General features: G+C 49.2%; 2 protein-coding genes across 2 annotated transcripts in view; both read left to right on the top strand.

Annotated features, from left to right (window-relative positions):
• Positions 1-1450: 1450 nt before the first annotated feature.
• LOC147689183 (uncharacterized) lies at positions 1451-13052 on the top strand. Its single transcript, XM_086939880.1, has 9 exons — positions 1451-1517; positions 2164-2277; positions 3944-5629; positions 5787-5886; positions 6419-6567; positions 9198-9310; positions 9591-9680; positions 11701-11823; positions 12858-13052. Exons 1-9 carry the CDS (start codon positions 1451-1453, stop codon positions 13050-13052), a joined length of 2637 nt encoding a protein of 878 aa, XP_086796006.1.
• A 1098-nt stretch (positions 13053-14150) lies between these two features.
• The window catches only part of LOC147689184 (uncharacterized), a 31483-nt gene continuing 26424 nt past the window's right edge, over positions 14151-19209 (top strand). Inside the window, exon 1 of the mRNA XM_086939881.1 lies at positions 14151-14160. Within this exon, the coding sequence (XP_086796007.1) occupies positions 14151-14160 (10 nt within the window). The remainder of the gene's footprint in view (positions 14161-19209) is intronic.

The following is a 19209-nucleotide window of genomic DNA, read 5'->3' on the forward strand; positions in this document are numbered from 1 at the left end:
ACAAAAGCTATTGCCATTGTAAATTACAATAACTTTTATTTAAGTATTAATTCTTTAAAAAATTAAAAGCCATTTTTATTTGTAATATCAATACATGTAGGTCACGTAAATACAACACGTATTGCATTACAAATGCTATAGGTGTCACATTTGCGAAAGTTAAAACTATTGCCATTGTAAATGACAAAGCTATTAATTTCGCTATTTTCAAAACCAACACATAAATAAAAAATTTGTCATTTACAGTACCAATAGCTCAAACTTTCCTAATGCGAGACCTATTGCATTGCAAATGCTTGTTCATAAAATGTTGCCTCTTTCAGTTTTTTTTGTCTTGCAGCAGATTTACATACCACAATTTATACCCCGGAGAGATTAAGTGAATTCCCAGAATCACAGAACGCCGCGCCGCAGAGACTCAAGCCAGAATCCACAGCTCTTGAGTCAGCAGCTCTGGTCGCTACGCCACATCCTCTCCACTTCCATGAGACTTGTCAGGGAGCTCTTTGCTTTGTCCCGAAAAGAGATTGATAAAAACAACTTATTATTCTTCACGTAGGCGAAACTGATGCATTTCCATTGCTTGTTTTTGTTACATTGATTGGGCTCTGCAATCATTCGGATTGATGCATTTGTAATACATTTATAATTAAATGATCTGTGTGTGTTTTAAAATTCCTGTGGTACTACATTTATTTGATTGTGGTGACTGAATGTGAGTGTATTTGTTGTTTAAATAATTTAGCAAGGGGAATCCTTTAGATTGACTGGTTGCTTAAACCCCATCCCCTTGTTTTGAGGGGTGTCTCTCTTTTTTCAAGCAGAAGAAAAGAGACCCTTTAATCAGACACTCTAGAACCCCATACACGGAAGGCTCTGCCCAGGTGAGTCATCTCTCTCTTTCTTATATAGACCACTCACTGTCACACATTAAATCCGTTTTATTTTACATTCTCTCGGGAGAGGTGCATTTCTTTCCTCTTTAAACCGATGTCTTTTCCGGGAAAATCACGAGCACCTTCTCCCTCTCTGCCCCGTCTCTGCCCTCTGGAAAGTTGTCCCTGCCTGTCCTGGACACTGTTCTGTTTGTGAGGTGTGACCCCTGCTGCTGTGAAACTCCCCTTCATGCGTCGCACCCAGCAGGGAGGGAGGGGGGGGGGGCAGGAAACAAGGCGCTGCACTTTGGGAAAATCCCATTGCCCCTTGAGTGACATCGACTAGACACGCCCCCTAGTGGACACTGCAGATAAAGAGCGGCTGGGCCGGGTGTGGGGTGAGACACCAGCGGTGACTGACCCGGGCGCACTCCAGCTACCCCAGCCTGACGGGCTCCAGATTCACCCACGCTCCGGACTCACTCCGGATTCACTCCCGGTTCAACCCCATACTACGGACTCACTCGGATTCGGCCCATACTTCAGACTCAATCCAGATTGACTCCGGCCGCAGGATGCCGGATCCAGGGAAAGCCCCAGAGCCCCTTCACTATTCCATTGGGATCTTGTCCATCTCTGCAGGTAGGACCCATACTGCCATTTACGTCAGGTTTGATGCCTTTATATAGCGCTAGGATCCGATTGAGGCAGGCAAGCGCTTTGTGAATGGAGAGTCCTGTGGCTCTGTTTAGATGAGGTGTAGGGGAATCATGTAAGTCTTGAGTTGTTTTCTGAGGCCTAAGAGAATGGTTTAGGATGGGTTAGGGCCAGGAGCCGGTAGAGCTGGCGAGAGTCAGTGACATGCTATCTTCACAACTCAGTGCGACTGACTGTTTCAGCTCCACCGGCCTTCGGAGCAGAAGCCTCTCAGGAAGTCTTGGGTCCCTATAGCTCAGCTCATGTTTGAATACAGCCATGTAGGCGCTTTAACCCAGTACCTCACCTGTAACCAATCATTATTGAATATTGGAATAATAAAGTGAACAGGTGTTTTCTGGGTTAAGGCGCGTGCTGCGGAGATCTGAAAGGAACAGGAGTGTGTTTGTGTCACGGATGTCTTTGCTGTGTATCCGGGCTCCTCCCAAGATGGGAGAGAGGCTGGTGTGAGTGTAAGTTATAATTTCATGCCTGTCTCTGTTCTGTTTCAAGACTCCCTCCTAAAGGGGGTCCCTGGCAGGCGTGTGTTTTGTTTATCTTTGCATCATGGCTGTCTTTGCTGTTCTTCCAGGCTCCCTTCTGCTGGCAGTGACGTCATACAGCTCCTCCAGAGCCACGCCCCTCATCCCCAGTACACCCCTGGGGGTCCTGCTGGTCATATTGGCAGCTCTGCTGGGATATACAGGTGAGATCACATTCGTGGGTTTCAGGGGGAGTAGGGAGGGGGGCACACGGCTGAGACTTAGAGCGACACAGTGCCTAAATATATCATGATTGCTTTAATGCGCCTTTTTGACAACTTAATATGGAAATTTAGTGCTTGAAACCAGCCTGGGACTGGTAACACGGGCATTCGGGCAATGCCCGAGGGGCCGGTGTCTGGTTACTGCTGTGGGCTGCTTTTGAGCACTCTGGGGCCGATTTGGGCGGTGTCTCTATTTTCACAATACAGCCAGCGCCCCATTTGGTGGCTGAGTGGCCTTTGTACAGGCAGATGGGCGCTCATTACCACCCTCCCTCGCCACCAACACCGCCGATCCCCCACCCCCGGTTTAGCAACAGGCAGAGGTATCACTCCCTTTGTCTCGCTGGCCGGCCCCTTAATGTCTGCACATACTGAGCGGAGCAGGGGGCCTCAGTAGAAGTGGCCTCACTTGTTTTCAGGTGTGTTTCCGTAGTGTAAACTAATGCGTGCATTTATTGAAGCCCCTTCCTTTTTAATGCAATTACGAAGAAAGGAATTATGCAAATGAGGGCCGATTTTTTGTGTGTGCCCGGGCCGATTTTCAGTCCCAATCCGACCCTGCTTGAAACTAATGCTAGGTGGAGATGCCCAGAGAGGAAGCCTTCCCTCGCCCACCCTGTGGGGTTAGGAGTGAGAAGAGACCCCTTCTTTCGTATAATGACAGGAAAGTAAACCTGTCGAAAAGCCTGGCGCCGGTTCCGTGGGTCAATGGTGGGTAAATAAAGTGCAGTCCAGGAATGAATAAAGCCTGACCCCGGCTCTGGCTGAGAGTTTGCTGAATTAGTACAAACTATCGGCCAGGGAAGACTGGAAGTTAAATTCACGCTGATCTGACGCATTTTCTTTTTCCATTTCTCGATCTTGTTTCCCCCTCTTCTTCCTCCCTCGAATCATCATTTTACTCTTTGTTTTTCTTACTTCCACTACTTTTATCATTCCTTTCTTTCAATGATTTTCTTTTCCATGTTTAGTCACTTCTCCCTTCTGTCTCTCTTCCTGTCTCTATCTACTATCTTTATCTCATTCCTCACACTACCCGCTTCCTTAAATTTATTTTTCATTTACTCAGTCTCTCTGCTTGTCACTCTCTCTCTCCTTTCTGCCGTCCCTCTTTTTATTCCGTTGCCTCACTTTTCATTGTGTAGTTTTCTTTATTTTGTATTTACTTATCCCTTCTATCTTTCTCTCCTCTCTTTGTTACTCCTCTTTCTCTTCATCACTCCTCATTTCTCTTTTCCCATCCTCTCCCTTTTGTTTGTCTAATTTTCTTTCTTCCTATATTTACCTCTCTCTTTTCCTACCTCCTCTTTCTTATTTTCGCCTCTCAATCCTCTTATTAGCACTTTGTCTCTTGTTTCACTGTCTAGTTCCCTTTTTTACTTACATTTATGTCTCCCATCTCTCTTTCTCAGTCTCATCTCACCCAATCTCTTTCATTCCTCTAATGATCCCTCCATTCAGCTTTCTTTCTCTTTAATTCCATCTTTCCTATACTAACTTCTTCCTTCAAATCTTTCACTCTCTTTCCCATCTCTACATTGTCACCTACTTGTGTCTCTAATTTTCTTCCTTCCTATATTTACTTCTCCCTTCTTCTCTCCCGCAGGAGTCCGCAGGAGCCGTGGTCCTGTCCCCTTGTTTGCGTCCTTCTGCCTGACGGTCTCAGCGCTATGGTGCTCTAAGGGAGTGATCCATATCATGGACGGGCAGGGGGTCCTCGGCGGGTCCCTTGATCTTCGTAATGCCATGGTCCCTGGTCTTGCAGCCTTCACCCTGGGACTGCTCATCATCAGTCTGGTGGCCTTTCTTCAGAAGGAGGCTGCCCTCGCCATGATGGCGTTGGCCATCTCGCTCTCCGCTGCCCATGAAACCGCCACATACTATGACAGTAGCTTTGGTGCCTCGGCGGTGGCTTCTAACCACCTCATTGTCTGTCTCGTTGGGGCGTACTTTGGTGGAGGGAGGCTCCTCTATATACTTACTGGGAAGTTGGTCACCCTCCCTGGCACAGATCTGGCTACGGCTAAAACCATCCCCCAAGGCTCACCCATGACCGCCAGCAGCAACGACCTGGTCATCATTGGGCTGATCTTGAATATGGTGTCCGCCAGCGTCTTTGGATGCAGGGTCCTGGGAGTGACCACCAGTCTCTTTGTGGGGCAGGTGCCTTGGCTTTGGATGGCGGGGGTCTTCCAGATTGGGGTCTGCGTCCTGTCCTATCGATGCTTGGATACCCTGGCGGCCACCTTCTTTGGCTTCACCTCTATCCTGCGGTTCGCTGAAGGGTATTCCTTGCTCTACCAGTTCTGGCAGGCCACTGAACCCATTTTCCCTGTCCCACTACTGGTGGTCTTTCTGCTCCTGTTCATGGTCTTGGCTGTATTCATGGCTGGTAGGAGCCTGGTGGATGGGCTGTATCCGTTGTTTTATGTGACCTACTGCATCGCTTTGGCTTCACGTCCCACTGGTTTCTTCCATGGTGGATCACAAGGAGTGAATGTGGCTATCTACGTGGCTTCAGCACTTATGACCCTCATTAAACTTTACAACATGAAAGCGGCCACCAAGATTCCAACAGGGGAGGGGATTGTTAAGAGCCTGTTCACACCGATTAGCATTTTCAAGTTACGTCAAGAAAAAGACCTGCATGTTCCTTACCTCGGCTATTCTAAGTATGCGGATGGAGAGGTGCTTGGCCACGCAGGCAGCATTTTGGCCGCCTTTGCAATCACTATGTCTGTGGACCCAACAGACGCACGTGCCACTGTCGTCCTACCGTGGGTGGTGGTAGCTGGAGGGCTTCTGAAGTTTGTTTGTGGCTCTGTAGCCTTCTCGCGTGGTAAGACCCTTGAGAGCAGCACCTTTATTCTTTATGGAGTTATGTGGATCATCTGGGGTCTCACCAGGTACGGTGGCCTCTACGGCCCCACGAGGGGCTTCCACGTGGCTGTGGGCATCATCTGCTTCATGCTCTTGAATGGGTTCATTATTTTCTGCACGCTGTTCCTAAGCAAAGCCTGGTTCCTGTATTGCCTCACCTTTGAACTCATCCTCATCAGTTTTCTATTGGATGCCGTCGCAGCCCTCCCAGTTGGGTATGACATTGCCGTCACCATCATCTTTGGCCTGGTCAGCTTCTACTGCTTCCTGGCTGGGCTGGTCAGTAACACCTTTGAAGAACCCCAGCTGCCCATGGGCCGCCCACTTCTGCAGCTCCAGGGGCTTGGGGGTGGAGCCTCCAAGTGCCCCCACCTTCCTGCCAGGAGGGCCACATCCGTCAAGCAGATCGCAGGTAAGGAGATTCTGAGGGAAAATCCTTTTTTTTAAAAATAAATAAATACATGCAAAAAAATAAATGTTTTCTGTCCGCATTTATCTGCAAAAATCAGTAATAACGGAAAACAGGGAGCCTTACCTATAATCATGGGGTTCTTGCTCTTCTGTTGCAGAAATCATGAAGGATGGAGGAATCTGTGGTGTCCCCACAGACACGGTGTATGCGGTGGTGGGAGCCTGTAACCGTCCAGCGGCCGTGGAGAAGGTGTACAGGTGAGTGTTATCTTCGCAGCCCTTATTTTCAATCAATAGTGAATATTTTAGATTGATGAATTCTTATAACAATGAGAACCACAGAATGAAATAGCCAAACACCAATTACATTGAGGAAACCCGAGAAAGAAACAACAATATACCAAGAGCAGAGAACCCCTGGAAATGAAGCAACAACAAACAAGTAACCTTAGACACTTCTGTAAAGAAGAAACCAAATGTCCTTATAAAACTGAGAACAGACCAGCAGTACTATCCCTCTTTCTGCACCTTTTTGGGCATGTGGACAACCCCTAAAAACCAGGATTCATTTTGTGACAAGTAAAAAGGACCAGTGTCTTGCTCTATATGACTGTATAAATCGTTCAGTCTTAAGATGGAGAGTAGATCTCATCCTAAATGCTCCTTTTTCCATCATCATGTCCCTGCTGGTGGTCTAAGATTGGCCAGAATCTCAACTCTGGATCCTCCAATCCCAGTGAGATAGATCTCGTCCCTTCACTCAGTTGACCTCTGTCTTGTTTCCTTCCAGGACAAAGCTGAAGCCCAAAGACGCCCCCATGTCCATCTGGATCTCGACCTTGAAGCAGCTGGAGCCGGCTAGACACCTGTTCAGCCCTCTGCTCTGGGACTTCATGCAGGCGGCCTGGCCTTCGCAGATGAGCCTGGTCATACCAAGAGGTGAGCAGGGGGTCTGTATCTGAGAGCACATGAAGACCAGCAGATCCCAGTTCATGACCACAAACAAGGGGGAAAGATGAGAAAAGTAACACCCATCATCTGGATACAAACCTACCACACACATTAATTGTGACTGCAGACTAGGACCCAGTCCCACCCACCCAGCTTCAATGCTTCATGTGTACACACAGACCATACATGCTCTTCAGCTTCCATGTAGGATTGTTTCCATGTTCCCTCATGTACTGTTTCTTTACCGCTCCTGTTGCAAACATTCACCACAAATTCCGAGTGTGATCTGACCCGTTACATTAGAGTTGCCTGTCCTGCCAACACCTGTGCTTTATCCTTCACATGTCTATAGGGAGGAGGCCCCTACATTGCCTGATCCATGTATATAGGACAAGCACCAACATACTGCCTGCTCTGTGAATCTAAGGAGGATCTTTAGTGATTATTTGGATCTTGGGCGCTCCTGTAAATATTCTGGTCCATAACTGCAGAGGAAGAGCACTGCCCGCTCACTGACCTGTATCCTTCTCTACAGGGTCTGACCCTCTCCATTATCTGCCCTCACCCATAGGATGAACCCTGTCCGCTCACTGACCTGTATCCTTCTCTACAGGGTCTGAGCCTCTCCATTATCTGACCCCACCCATAGGATGAGCACTGCCCGCTCGCTGACCTGTATCCTTCTCTACAGGGTCTGAGCCTCTCCATTATCTGACCCCACCCATAGGATGAGCACTGCCCGCTCGCTGACCTGTATCCTTCTCTACAGGGTCTGACCCTCTCCATTATCTGCCCCACTCATAGGATGAGCACTGCTCGCTCACTGACCTGTATCCTTCTCTACAGGGTCTGAGCCTCTCCATTATCTGCCCCCACCCATAGGATGAACACTGTCCGTTCACTGACCTGTATCCTTCTCTACAGGGTCTGACCCTCTTCATTATCTGACCCCACCTATAGGATGAGCACTGTCCTCTCACTGACCTGTATCCTTCTCTACAGGGTCTGACCCTCTCCATTATCTGACCCCACCTATAGGATGAGCACTGTCCTCTCACTGACCTGTATCCTTCTCTACAGGGTCTGAGCCTCTCCATTATCTGCCCCCACCCATAGGATGAGCACTGCCCGCTCACTGACCTGTAATTTTCACTACAGGGTCTGAGCCTCTCTCCATTATCTGACCCCACTCATAGGATGAGCACTGTCCGTTCACGACCTGTATCTTTCTCTACAGGGTCTGAGCCTCTCCATTGTCTGACCCCACCCATAGGAAGAGCACCGCCCACTCACTGACCTGTATCTTTCTCTACAGGGTCTGAGCCTCTCTCCATTATCTGACCCTACTCATAGGATGAACAGTGTCCACTAGCTGACCTGTATCTTTCTCTACAGGGTCTGAGCCTCTCCATTATCTGCCCCCACTCATAGGATGAGCACTGCCCGCTCACTGACCTGTATCTTTCTCTACAGGGTCTGAGCCTCTCCATTATCTGACCCTACTCATAGGATGAGCACTATCCGTTCACGACCTGTATCTTTCTCTACAGGGTCTGAGCCTCTCCATTGTCTGACCCCACCCATAGGAAGAGCACCGCCCACTCACTGACCTGTATCTTTCTCTACAGGGAGTGAACCTCTCCATTATCTGACCCCATTCATAGGATGAACACTGTCCTCTCACTGACCTGTATCTTTCTCTACAGGGAGTGAACCTTTCCATCACCAGACCCCGCCTGTGTGGATGTGCACACTTTGCTGTTTGTATCTTGTATAGATGGAAGTTTCTCTTCATCATCTGACCCACACCTATAAGGTGACATCTTTACATGGCCTGACATATCCCAATAGGGATCCTCTCCATTATCAGAGCCCCGTCTACAGGGTGAATATTGTCCTTTGCATGCTTTTTGCCTATAAGGAGATGTTAGTTCATCATCTGACCCTTCCTACCTATAGTGCGAGCTCCTGTGTAGTTTGAAAGCTGGTAATATAGAGGCTTTGAGTCATGGCCTCGTTGAATATTGGCTTCCAGGGATGAGCTGAACAGCAGCAGGGCACGTTGTGAGTTTAGTGCACACCATAGGATCCTCCTGTGGCTTGGGAAGTGAGGGCGCTCTTGTGAGCGCGCAGGAGAGGGCCACGTTCGACTGATGCATAGTCACTCACAGTGACTGCATGGTATTGGGGTATTTCCAAGGGTACCCCCTCACTTTACCAGTGTTTTTTGTGTATTTCTCCATCATGCAGGACTCACATCAGTGGTTAGTTTTTAAGTGGAGGGGCCCATAGCTTTCCTGAATGGTGGGGTTTAGCAAATACCAAGGCTGTCTGACCTTGTTCCTCCTCATGCCTCTTCCTCCCACAGCCCTGCACTTCTTGTCTCTTTATCTCATTTTGAACTTTCTTCATCCTTGCTTTCATTGTCGCTGTTTTCCTTTCTTTCACTTCTTCCTTATTTCTCTCTTTTTTGCCTTTGTCCACTTGCTCTGAGGTCCAGGTGTGATGATGAAATAAAAAAACTGTGGTCCCCAAACATGAGTGCTGGTGACTTTCAATGGCAGACACCTGCCCAAAATAAGCCCTGCTCACACCTTTCTGTCTTCTTGAACCCACAGGCGAGTGGCTGCAGTGCTTCGGACTGGAGGACTCCGCTAAGTACATTGGCACCGCAGAGAGCATCGCCATCAGGATCCCGGATTGTTCTGTGACCACATCTCTGATTGACCTGGTGAGTTGTCTGGTGGTAGCAGGATGCCAGCACTGCCCGGGCATGGCTGGCACTGTTCTGCCACCAGTGATGAGCATGGCTGTCAGTCTGCTGCACCCTTTGCGGGGGCATGAGTGGCACTGAACTGCCAGTCCAGCTCGAGCATGGGAGGGTTTCACCAGCACACATGGAAGATATGTAAACACATCTCTCTATATCTGGGGAGGGTGAAGGGGGACACTGCTTTGTGCCCAATGAAAGTGAGTTGAATCTCCTACTCTGTTTCATTGTGTCTCACCAGGTTGGGCCCATTGTGGTCTCATCAGCCAATCCGAGCGGAGAAGCTGATACCACTCACCACAACCAAGTGTACGCCAAGATGGGAGACAAGGTAAGTACCATTACAAGCACAAGAGGTGTATCTGAGGACACTGTTCAGAGCCTAGAGTCCTGATAGACCAAGGAGTCTTCTGCATGGCCTGCATTGAACAGACAACATTTACCAGGGATAGCCCATGTGCACTGTCAATTATCCTGATGAAAGTAGGTTTTTCTAGATAGATCTGATTTAGTTACTAATATTTGGTAGGTTTTTTTTGCCAAATATACACTGGATAAAGTCTGGATAAAGTTTAAAATTGCTCCATGGGACTAGGTGACCGTTGAGAACTTAGTTTACTGACTGCAAAGCATTTCAAAAAGATGTGATGGTCCCTCTCCTATATCTAGGGAAGATCCCAGAGTAGGATGTTGAAGATGTGCACAACATGTGTGGGGGATTCCAGAGTAGGATGTTGAAGGTGTGCGCAGCATGTGTGGGGGATCCCAGAGTAGGATGTTAAAGGTGTGCGCCGCATGTGTGGGGGATCCCAGAGTAGGATGTTGAAGGTGTGCGCAGCATGTGTGGGGGATCCCAGAGTAGGATGTTGAAGGTGTGCGCTGCATGTGTGGAGGATCCCAGAGTAGGATGTTGAAGGTGTTTGCAGCATGTGTGGGGGATCCCTGGGTAGGATGTTGAAGGTGTGTGCATCATGTGCGGGGGATCCCAGAGTAGTATGTTGAGGGTGTGCGCAGCATGTGTGGGGAATCCCAGAGTAGGATGTTGAACGTATGAACAGCATATTTGGGGGATCCCAGGGTAGGATGTTGAAGGTGTGTGCAGCATTTGTGGGGGATCCCAGAGTAGGATGTTGAAGGTGTGCGCAGCATGTGTGGGGGATCCCAGAGTGGGATGTTGAAGGTGTGCACAGCATGTGTGGGGGATCCCAGAGTAGGATGTTGAAGGTGTGCGCAGCATGTGTGGGGAATCCCAGAGTAGGATGTTGAAGGTGTGTTCAGCATGTGTGGGGAATCCCAGAGTAGGATGTTGAAAGGTGCGCATGTGTGGGGGATCCCAGAGTAGGATGTTGAAGGTGTGCGCAGCATGTGTGGGGAATCCCAGCGTAGGATGTTGAAGGTGTGTGCAGCATGTGTGGGGAATCCCAGAGTAGGATGTTGAAGGGTGCGCATGTGTGGGGGATACCCACAACAGGGTGAGTAGGATGCTCACAGTATCTGAGGGTGGTCCTCTGATTAGGATGATGAAGATGACTGGGATGCGTGGAGGGGAGCCCTAGTGGAGAAGGGTTAAGTGGTGCACTTTGCCCGTAGGTGATCCCCACAACAGGATGATGAATAACCATGCTGTATCCTGAGGGCTCCAGGATTGGCCAATGCTTATTTAAAGTACTGGAGCATCAGTTCTGACCCTGGAGCAGGATGGTGAAGATGCAGGCTGTATCCAGAGAGGATCAGAGTGGATTGTTGTCCATGCAAAGCCTCGGGCAGTTGTGACCAATATTTGTAGGAACGAAAGATGGTGGATATAAGTGAAGGTGTTGTGTGATGTCACTCATACTGCAGTGAAAGTGAGGCCTCTGCAGTGGAGGAATCCTGGTCGATAGGGGAGATGGTGACCTCACATTTAATAATGTTTGTGTTATTCTTAAACACTCCAGAGAGTAATGACTGGATGATGATACAACAGGATTATTCAGTAGAGTAGAGAGCTCCCTGTTGAGGTGCCCACATGGTCTTTGGTGAGAAGGAGGTCCAACCAGACCCTGAAATGAAGATAAGGATGCCATTGTTGTGGAAGAGGTGTGGCGCAGCGGTCAGGGCGACTGGCGCCAGACACTGGGGATCACGGTTCGATCCCCGGCACCGGCGGCAGGGGTCTGCCCTGCACTATGTGACTCTGGGCAATAGCTTGCTTAATCTTCCTGACGGCCTCCAGCACTGGGAATCCTACGGGTAGCTGTGCTCTTTACAAATAGAGGATTATAATTATTTTAGTATCCGTGGAAGCCCCGCATCTGCCTGTGTGATGGGAGTCTGTGGGCGGTGATCTCACGTGTGGCTTTGCTCCTCAGGTGGACGGAGTCCTCTGCAATGGGCCTTCTCCAGAGAACATCGCCTCCACCATCGTCAACTGCACCAAGATCGACAGTGGGACCATCGGGTTCTTCCGGATAGGAACGGTGCCCAAATCCCACGTAAGTAGAGTGTGTGTGTTTGTGTGTGCTGTGCATCTGTGAGCCTCTGTGTCTGGTTGTGTGTTTGTTTGTCCCTTTGTGAGCATGTGTGTGTGTAGTGTCATCCAGTGGCAAATACAAGGAAGGCAACTGATCACGTGCTCTTGGACATTGGGAATAGAGAGTGGAAAGGAGAGCATTAGATTTCAGAGAAAGAGAGAGAGAGAGCGAGAGAGAAACAGACAGACAGAGTGAGCGAGAGAGAGAGAGAGAGCAGAGAGAGAGAGAGAGACAGAGACAGAGAGAGAGACACAGAGACACAGAGAGAGAGAGACAGAGAGAGACAAAGAGACATAGAGAGAAAGAGAGAGAGAGAGTGTGTGTGGAGCCTAGGATGTTGGATGTCCAGGGCAGAGGTTTGCATGTGGAGTTACAGGAGTGCCACCACAAGAAGGATGTTTGAATATCTAGGGAGGAAGCAAACCTGAAGATTGGACTCTCAGGGGCCATATTTAAGGACATTTCTCACTTCAGTTTGATGCCACACACAATGCTGCTGATAGAGTAAAATGTGGAAGCCCCAGAGAAGAAATTGTGGGGCATAAACATGTCAGGAGAGGAGTCATGTCATGGCAAGAGTATGTGTTTGAAGTAGGGTCTAGTTGAGCATATCCAAGAAGGTATAAATTCAGAGAGGGGACTAGTGCATAGATGGCCGAGGTGAGCTCGTGAGAAAGTGTTACTCATAGCATTTAAAAAGTCGTTAAAATGTCACTCATAATTACTCTGACATTATGAAAATGTCACACATAGCAATCTGAAACCTTGGCAGATATGCATTAGTTTCTTAGATCAACAGATATTGAATTACTGCACCCCTCACGCCCAGTCACAGCTCTGATTACAGCCTGAACGCACTGTCGGAAGAGTGGAAGATTCCATTCTAGCTCTCTTCGAGGGGGAGACCTGCAGTCAGTCATACTTTGTCCAGACCCCCTGGTGGTGAAGTCATGGCATTGCTTCTTCAGTAACGGCGCCGGTGTCTTTCATTACAGGTGATCCAGCTGTTCAAGCAGGTCCAGATGAAGCACAGCTCCGATCTTGTCTCCAGCGCCTTCGCCGAGGCCCCCATGGAGCCGCCATACTCGTCCAGTTCCATCACAGAGCACACGCTGCCCAAGAGCTCCGAGAACCCCTCCCAGCAGTCCTACGTCAATGGAGGATTCAGCATGGAGGATGAGAAGTTGTGATGGACTTGTGTGGGGAGATCGCCACCTAGTGGCACAGCAAGGGTGCCTGTGACTCTAGTGGAAGCAAGGAGAAAGGAACCACAACCCATTGACAGGGTTGTACAACACAGAACACAGTCATCCTGGGATGCAGTGGAACCTGAAAAGGCTGGTGCCTTTCATAAAAATGCAACAAACCTTTACCATCTTGGACGATAATTCCAAAGTCATAGATCACTGCAAAGTCCACGATGGCCGAGACCTCGCCTGGCTCGAGAGAGTTACCCCATCTCTTGAGTTTGATATTGCACACCTGTACTAAAACTCTTTATTTAATATATTCTTCATCGCATTCTTGAAGTTTCAATGTGTACATCATTCTATTAGTAAGGTTTTGAAAATATCTGTATTTATCATTGTATTTATTTATTTATTGTATTTTGTATATGAATAAACTCAAGTTTGAACCTATGTGGTTTACCTCTTTTTTTTCTAATCTGCAGTTGTCCGTGGCTCCCCACCATTTTTTAACCGGTGGGCGGGTGGGGGAGGATGTAAGCCTGACCTCTGGAGTACTTCCTGTTGTCTTCCTCAAAGTAATTGGGACGCAATGATGGTTGGAATGCTTGATTTATTAATATCATCCACTGGCAATCACTTTGGCTGCATCCTAATCCATTGTTTTTTTCCCCAACTGAGTGCCGGGTCCCAAACCCTTATTTATGCCAGCTGCTGCTTTCAGTAGCTTTTGGTACTGAGACCTGCTCTGAGAAAAGGGAACATTGAGTTTTGTCTGTCGTCATCAGTATCACCAGCATTATTTTTACACTAAAAAGGTGGCTTCACTGACCCAGAGTGATGCATGCAGTTGCAGGACTATTCGTCTCAGTACCTGCGCAAAACCTTCGCGCAGGCCTATGAGGAGAAAGCTATGTGCCTGGCTTCAGAACTCATTCACCGCTAGCAAGAGAGGAGCTGGGGTGAACCGGGGTAGACAGCTACATGAAGTGCAAAAATAATCTATCAAACCATGTTTGCACGCAGATATGAGTGTGCTTGAAAGTGAGAGAGACAAGAGTGAGTGACTGCTATTTTGACTTAGAACGAGTGAGACTGAGAATGAGGGCAAGTGAGTGAAAGTGCATTGCACTGAATCAGTGTGAGTATGGAAGTGAGAAAGAGTGTAAGTGAGTGAGTTTAAAATGAGCATGAGTGAGAGCGTGTTTGTAAGTGTGCTGTATAGGGCTTGCGAGTATGGTGCTGCCCCTGGCATTTGTGGTGTCAACTTAGTTGTGTTTCAAGCCGCTGTTACTATAATGGTGATGTGCAGTGACAGGCTCCATGTAAAGGTTAATAGGTCCTGATCAGACCAATCCAAATCAAAGTCTTCTTCCTACACCCAGAATAACATGGTTCGGAATAAATCACGTTCAGACCCAGAGGATAATTCCAAAAACATAGCGAACTCCGGAGTTATTCTACATCACCCAAACGTAGAAATATTGCAAGCCATCCCGTGTGGGCAGTTCCTTTACCAATCACACTCAGACCTTGGGAAGACTGAGCGTTAGGCTGGCTACTTACTACTTAAACTTTACCTCACTCTACTGCTATGCCAATGCTTGTTGAAATTAGCTTTAGCCACTTTCCAAAATATTCCTGCTTCTGTACAGCACGGCTACAAAACGTCGACAAAGCAAATAACTCTCATAGAAAAGAGCTATTGGCTTTGTCAATGCTTGTTACTGATGTCTGCTCCACTTGCAACAATAAATAATTATTGTTCAAGTGTTACTTTCCTTTGGGGCCAGGGGTTGCAAGAACATCTGCGACCCCTGGCCACCCGTAAATGACTTCTGAATCCCTCTCTTGGCTCTTCGCTATTCCTTTCTATGTCTAAGAGCCTGTCTCTCCCTTTATCTGCAACCACCCTCCCTCTGTGACCCTGTACCTCTCCTCTGTATAGCCCTGTCTCACTACCCCCTCTCCGTGGACTAGCCTCTTCACGGCTTTCTGCCCTCTGATATTTATGGCTCAATGGAGAGTGCAGGTGCCAGAATGAGTGAGCGGACCTGGAAAGAATCAAGAGATGAAGCCGAACCAAGCCAAGAGCTTCCCTCCAGGTCCCAGGCACCCCACCCCTTTCACACCAGCTTCTCTAGTAGTGACCCCTTTCAGAGACTTCTCACCTCTTCCCTTTCCACACGTTCATAGGACGGGCTCCAGTACTTCTTCACGTCCCTTTCCTTGCCGTTCGCCTATTTGCTTCTTTTTCCATATCCAAACTATCCCTCCCTATCTTCTTCTATTTTCCCTTTCTCTCCTTTATCTTAATTTTTTTCTCCATATAATGTTCTCCTCCTAACTGTCCCGTTCTATCTTGTCCAATTATTTAATTTCCCTGTCTGGTGCTATACCTCTCTGTGTCTCTGTTTGTTACACTCCCTGTTTTTGTCCTCTTCTCTCTGTTTTTTGGTGTCGTTGTCTCTCCCTCTGGCACTCTTATCTGTCTCTTGGTGCCTTTGTTTTTCTATGTTCCATCTCTCTCTCTCCTTCTTATTCGCTCTCTCTCTCTCACAGTCTCATGTTATGTGTGTGTCTCACTCCCACACACTTCTTTTTTTTTGTCTTTTCTCTTCCCACCCTCTTCTTGACTGGGTTCCATTCAGTCTGTGGCTGGCGCGCGCTCCGTTGGCATTTCCTAATATTGCACGGATTGCCAAAGTGTTTTAAGTGTTATGGATTCTCCTCTGCCTCTCTTCTATTTTAGTCTCCTCTATCCCTCCTGCACCCCCTCCCCTTTCTGCCCGTTCCAGGCTCTTAACTTTGCCGCTGGCCGCGCGACACAGAGGGGAGCATGGGCGAGACAGCGTCTTAGTACCACACGACGCGCGAGAGGAGCCTACAGCGCACCAACCCCCCCTCCTCGCGAACGGCCAATGTGAGGGCGCTCCTAGGTGGGGGGGCGTTCCCGGGGGGTTTTATAGCGGGCCCAGCACGTTGCTCGGTCTTTCCTGCCGCGTCGGTGCCTTGGGCTGCTCTGCGCTGTTCGTTGTGTTACGTCGTCGGTCTGAGGTATGTGGCTTCGACTAGCCTCCCCCCGGCCCGATCCCTGGATATGACCAGGTTGATGGGGCCCTGTGGTATAGACCACGGGGGGGGCTGGTCGTTGCTGGTCGTGGGCTATGCGGAGCGGGGTTAGGATCGGCAGGCGGGGGTGGGGAGTAAGACAATTAGGAGTTATTTTGTACAACTTAACAATAGCTCTCTCGTGTCCCCTCGTACCCCGGAAAGCGGGGAGCAGTGTGGCTCTCACTTCTCCCGAGCGCTCGTCAGTGAAGTCTGCGAGGCTGCCCTGGGTTGGTGGGATCCCGCCGCCATCACAGGCCGCGCGTTTGCCTTAGCCGGCCGCCCTTTGTGTACGAGAACAGAATTGCATTTAAAGAAAGAAGGGCCGGTGATATCATCACACGGTGGTAAGGTGCAGACTTTCCGTATGGAGCCAAAGCAGAGACACTGAGATGAGTCGGGGCAGGGAGTAAGCATAGGTATTGAATGATTTACCGCGATTTCGAGCTGACTCTACCCGAAGGGATCTGAGCGCTCCACAATAGGTACGGAACTGATGCAGGGAACTACAAGTGAGCAGTTGAGTACGAATGCAAACGTTAATGTAAATGATTATCACTGGTTTAGTAATCACATTGGGACCAGGGGACGGGAACGTATGAACTCGGCATTATTACATGCAACGCGCACAGATCATCCGAATGCAGTACAAAGGTGTGCATTTAAACCACAAAACTCACATGTGGTTCTTCATATAATTCTATAGATGTGTATTGTTGTAATACTCATTGCTAGCGATATTATCGACCTCAGGAGGGTGAAGGTCCGTGCGAGTCGACTAGGCCACAGGGTGGGGTGGGATCCCACCGCCTTTGCCGGCCACGCGGTGCGCTCATCACTGGAATGGTGATCTCATTGTGACCGGTGGACGGAACGCATGAGCGCAGCATTGGTACATGCAGAGTGCACAGGTCACTCTAATGCAGAGCAAAGGTGGGCATTTGCAGCAGCACAGCACGGATTCACATGTGGTCTTAATATAATGTTGTGGACGTTTGGTGTTGTTCAACTTTGTTTGCGACCTCGGGAGGGTGAAGGTCTGAGTGGGTCGACCAGGGCGGCTCTGGGCGGGGTAGGATCCCGATCCCGCCGCTATTGCTGGCGATGCGTTGCGCCCGACAGTGAGGTCCGCGAGGCGGCCCTGGGTTGGGTAGGATCCCACCGCCATTGTTGGCTTGAGCTGGCCGCCATTGCCGGGTCCTTGTCACGTGGGTTGTGTCCTAGCAGATCAGGAGCTGATTAGGACACGATAAGTGTATATAGCGCGAACATTACCCGAAGATGTCTGAGCGCTGTACATAGAACCAGTTGAGTGCTAGCAGACTATGAGCATATTATGACACGATCCGTGTCTCACATTAAGTGATCTAATGTGATTATATAGAGCGAACTATACCCGAAGATGGCAGAGCGCTGTACAAAAGAAAGAGCGCCGTACATAAGAACGAGTTGCGTGCTAGCAGGTTATATAGCGTGTACATTACCTGAAGAGGTCAGAGCGCGCAGAAGAACCAGTTGCTATGAATATGGTTTTAGGATTACATAAGTGCTCACACCGCCAGCACTCAGCCACCTAGAAGCCACGCGCCCTGCCCACTGAAGTTGCGCCCCTGCCCCTTGAAGTCGCGCAATATTGCCATCTACTTCCGTCGTTTGCCGTATCTGTTCTGTTCGTACCTCACTAGGATACCAGGGCTACAGTTTTTCCTGTTATGTTCGTATCTCACTAGGATACCAGGGCTATAGTTTTAGGAGAATTTGGGGTGTCATAGGGTAATACCGTGAATGCACATCTCTAGGCTCAAATTCTTCTAAAGTAACCTACGGTAATCTCAACGCTCCAATGGGGTTAACTAATACTTCCCCCTCACTTCCTTGTGTGATCCTGGCCACGGGTTGTTTACGATGGTACAGCAGGGCTGGGTAATGTGCGGTTAGGTCCCCCCCCCCCCCCCCCGATATTCAGTCTTCGCGGCTCGGCTGTAAGGTTTCAGATTGCCATGCGGACATTTCTATACATGATGCACGTGCCAGGGTACCCTTTGCGATTCTTAGGTATGGGTAGGATGGGTGTATATGTACCAACGTCTGCTCCTGCCGAACGATTCTCAGTTATGATGCACAAATTAGTGGGGCCAGGCATCCCGCGTTAAGGAGAGGTTGGGGCTACAGGCCCAGGGATCCCGGCACTGTCGTGGCCTGCTGGCATTGGGAAGAGGAGGGGTGGAGCTGCGAAGCAAGTTCACCTCCCGTTCCTGGCGAAGCAGGCCGAAGTCTAATAGGCCCGTGCGTAATTTGATTAGGGGCGATCCACGGACAGCATGTGGGTGAGGAGAATGTTCAGGAATCGTGGTGAAGGAAGTTTACAGAGGAGCCCTTACACCACTGATCGTTCGTGTATACGGGCGCAGCAAAGCATTTAGGCCACTGGATGGCACTGCCCGCGGTTTTGCGAAGGTTCTCTCCTCACTTAGTCGGCCGGATCATTGGCCGCAGTGCCCTTATTGGGGTCCTGGATGCTTTTGTTACGAACCTGTGATTGCTATTCACGTGTCGTTTGTATGTTTCCCCCTAGGTGGATGTAATTCATTTGGGGCACTGAGTTGCGCAGGTTCGGGGTTGGGCAGGATATGCAGTATCACTGGATATGTGTGTGGCCTTTTCACGGACACCCTCTGGATGCCGAATTTCATGGGGCGGAGGGTCCTTGCTAGATGGAACAGCCCTAGTTACCGCACAACGGTGATGAAGCGTTCAGTTCATGACGGAGAAGTGTGGCTCAATGGTTAGAACGGCAGACCCTGATGAAGAGGTCTGGCCTGGGACCAGGGTTCAATTCCCGCCTCGGCGGTTCTTTCAATTTGTTCACCTGGAGTACTTTTAAGATGAAAAGCTAGCGATTGTGTGGGCAGCACAGGCAAGAAGTGCGCTGGTTCCTACACATGCAACTAGGTACCATCCACCAGGTTTTCAATTGTTCAGTGGGCCTATGATTAATTGGTTTTTCATACGACCCCACAGGCACCCTTGTCTCCCTGCTGGGAGAAAC

Source organism: Lissotriton vulgaris, chromosome 10, assembly GCF_964263255.1.
Source record: "Lissotriton vulgaris chromosome 10, aLisVul1.2, whole genome shotgun sequence".
Lineage (NCBI taxonomy): Eukaryota > Metazoa > Chordata > Amphibia > Caudata > Salamandridae > Lissotriton > Lissotriton vulgaris.

What these genes read in the sequence shown, in the direction of transcription:
- LOC147689183 (XM_086939880.1), top strand. Translation starts at nt 1,451, where the DNA reads ATGCCGGATCCAGGGAAAGCCCCAGAGCCCCTTCACTATTCCATTGGG. An exon ending in GATCTTGTCCATCTCTGCAG is followed by an intron (nt 1,518 to 2,163) that starts GTAGGACCCATA and finishes CTGTTCTTCCAG; the next exon opens with GCTCCCTTCTGCTGGCAGTG. An exon ending in GAACGGTGCCCAAATCCCAC is followed by an intron (nt 11,824 to 12,857) that starts GTAAGTAGAGTG and finishes CTTTCATTACAG; the next exon opens with GTGATCCAGCTGTTCAAGCA.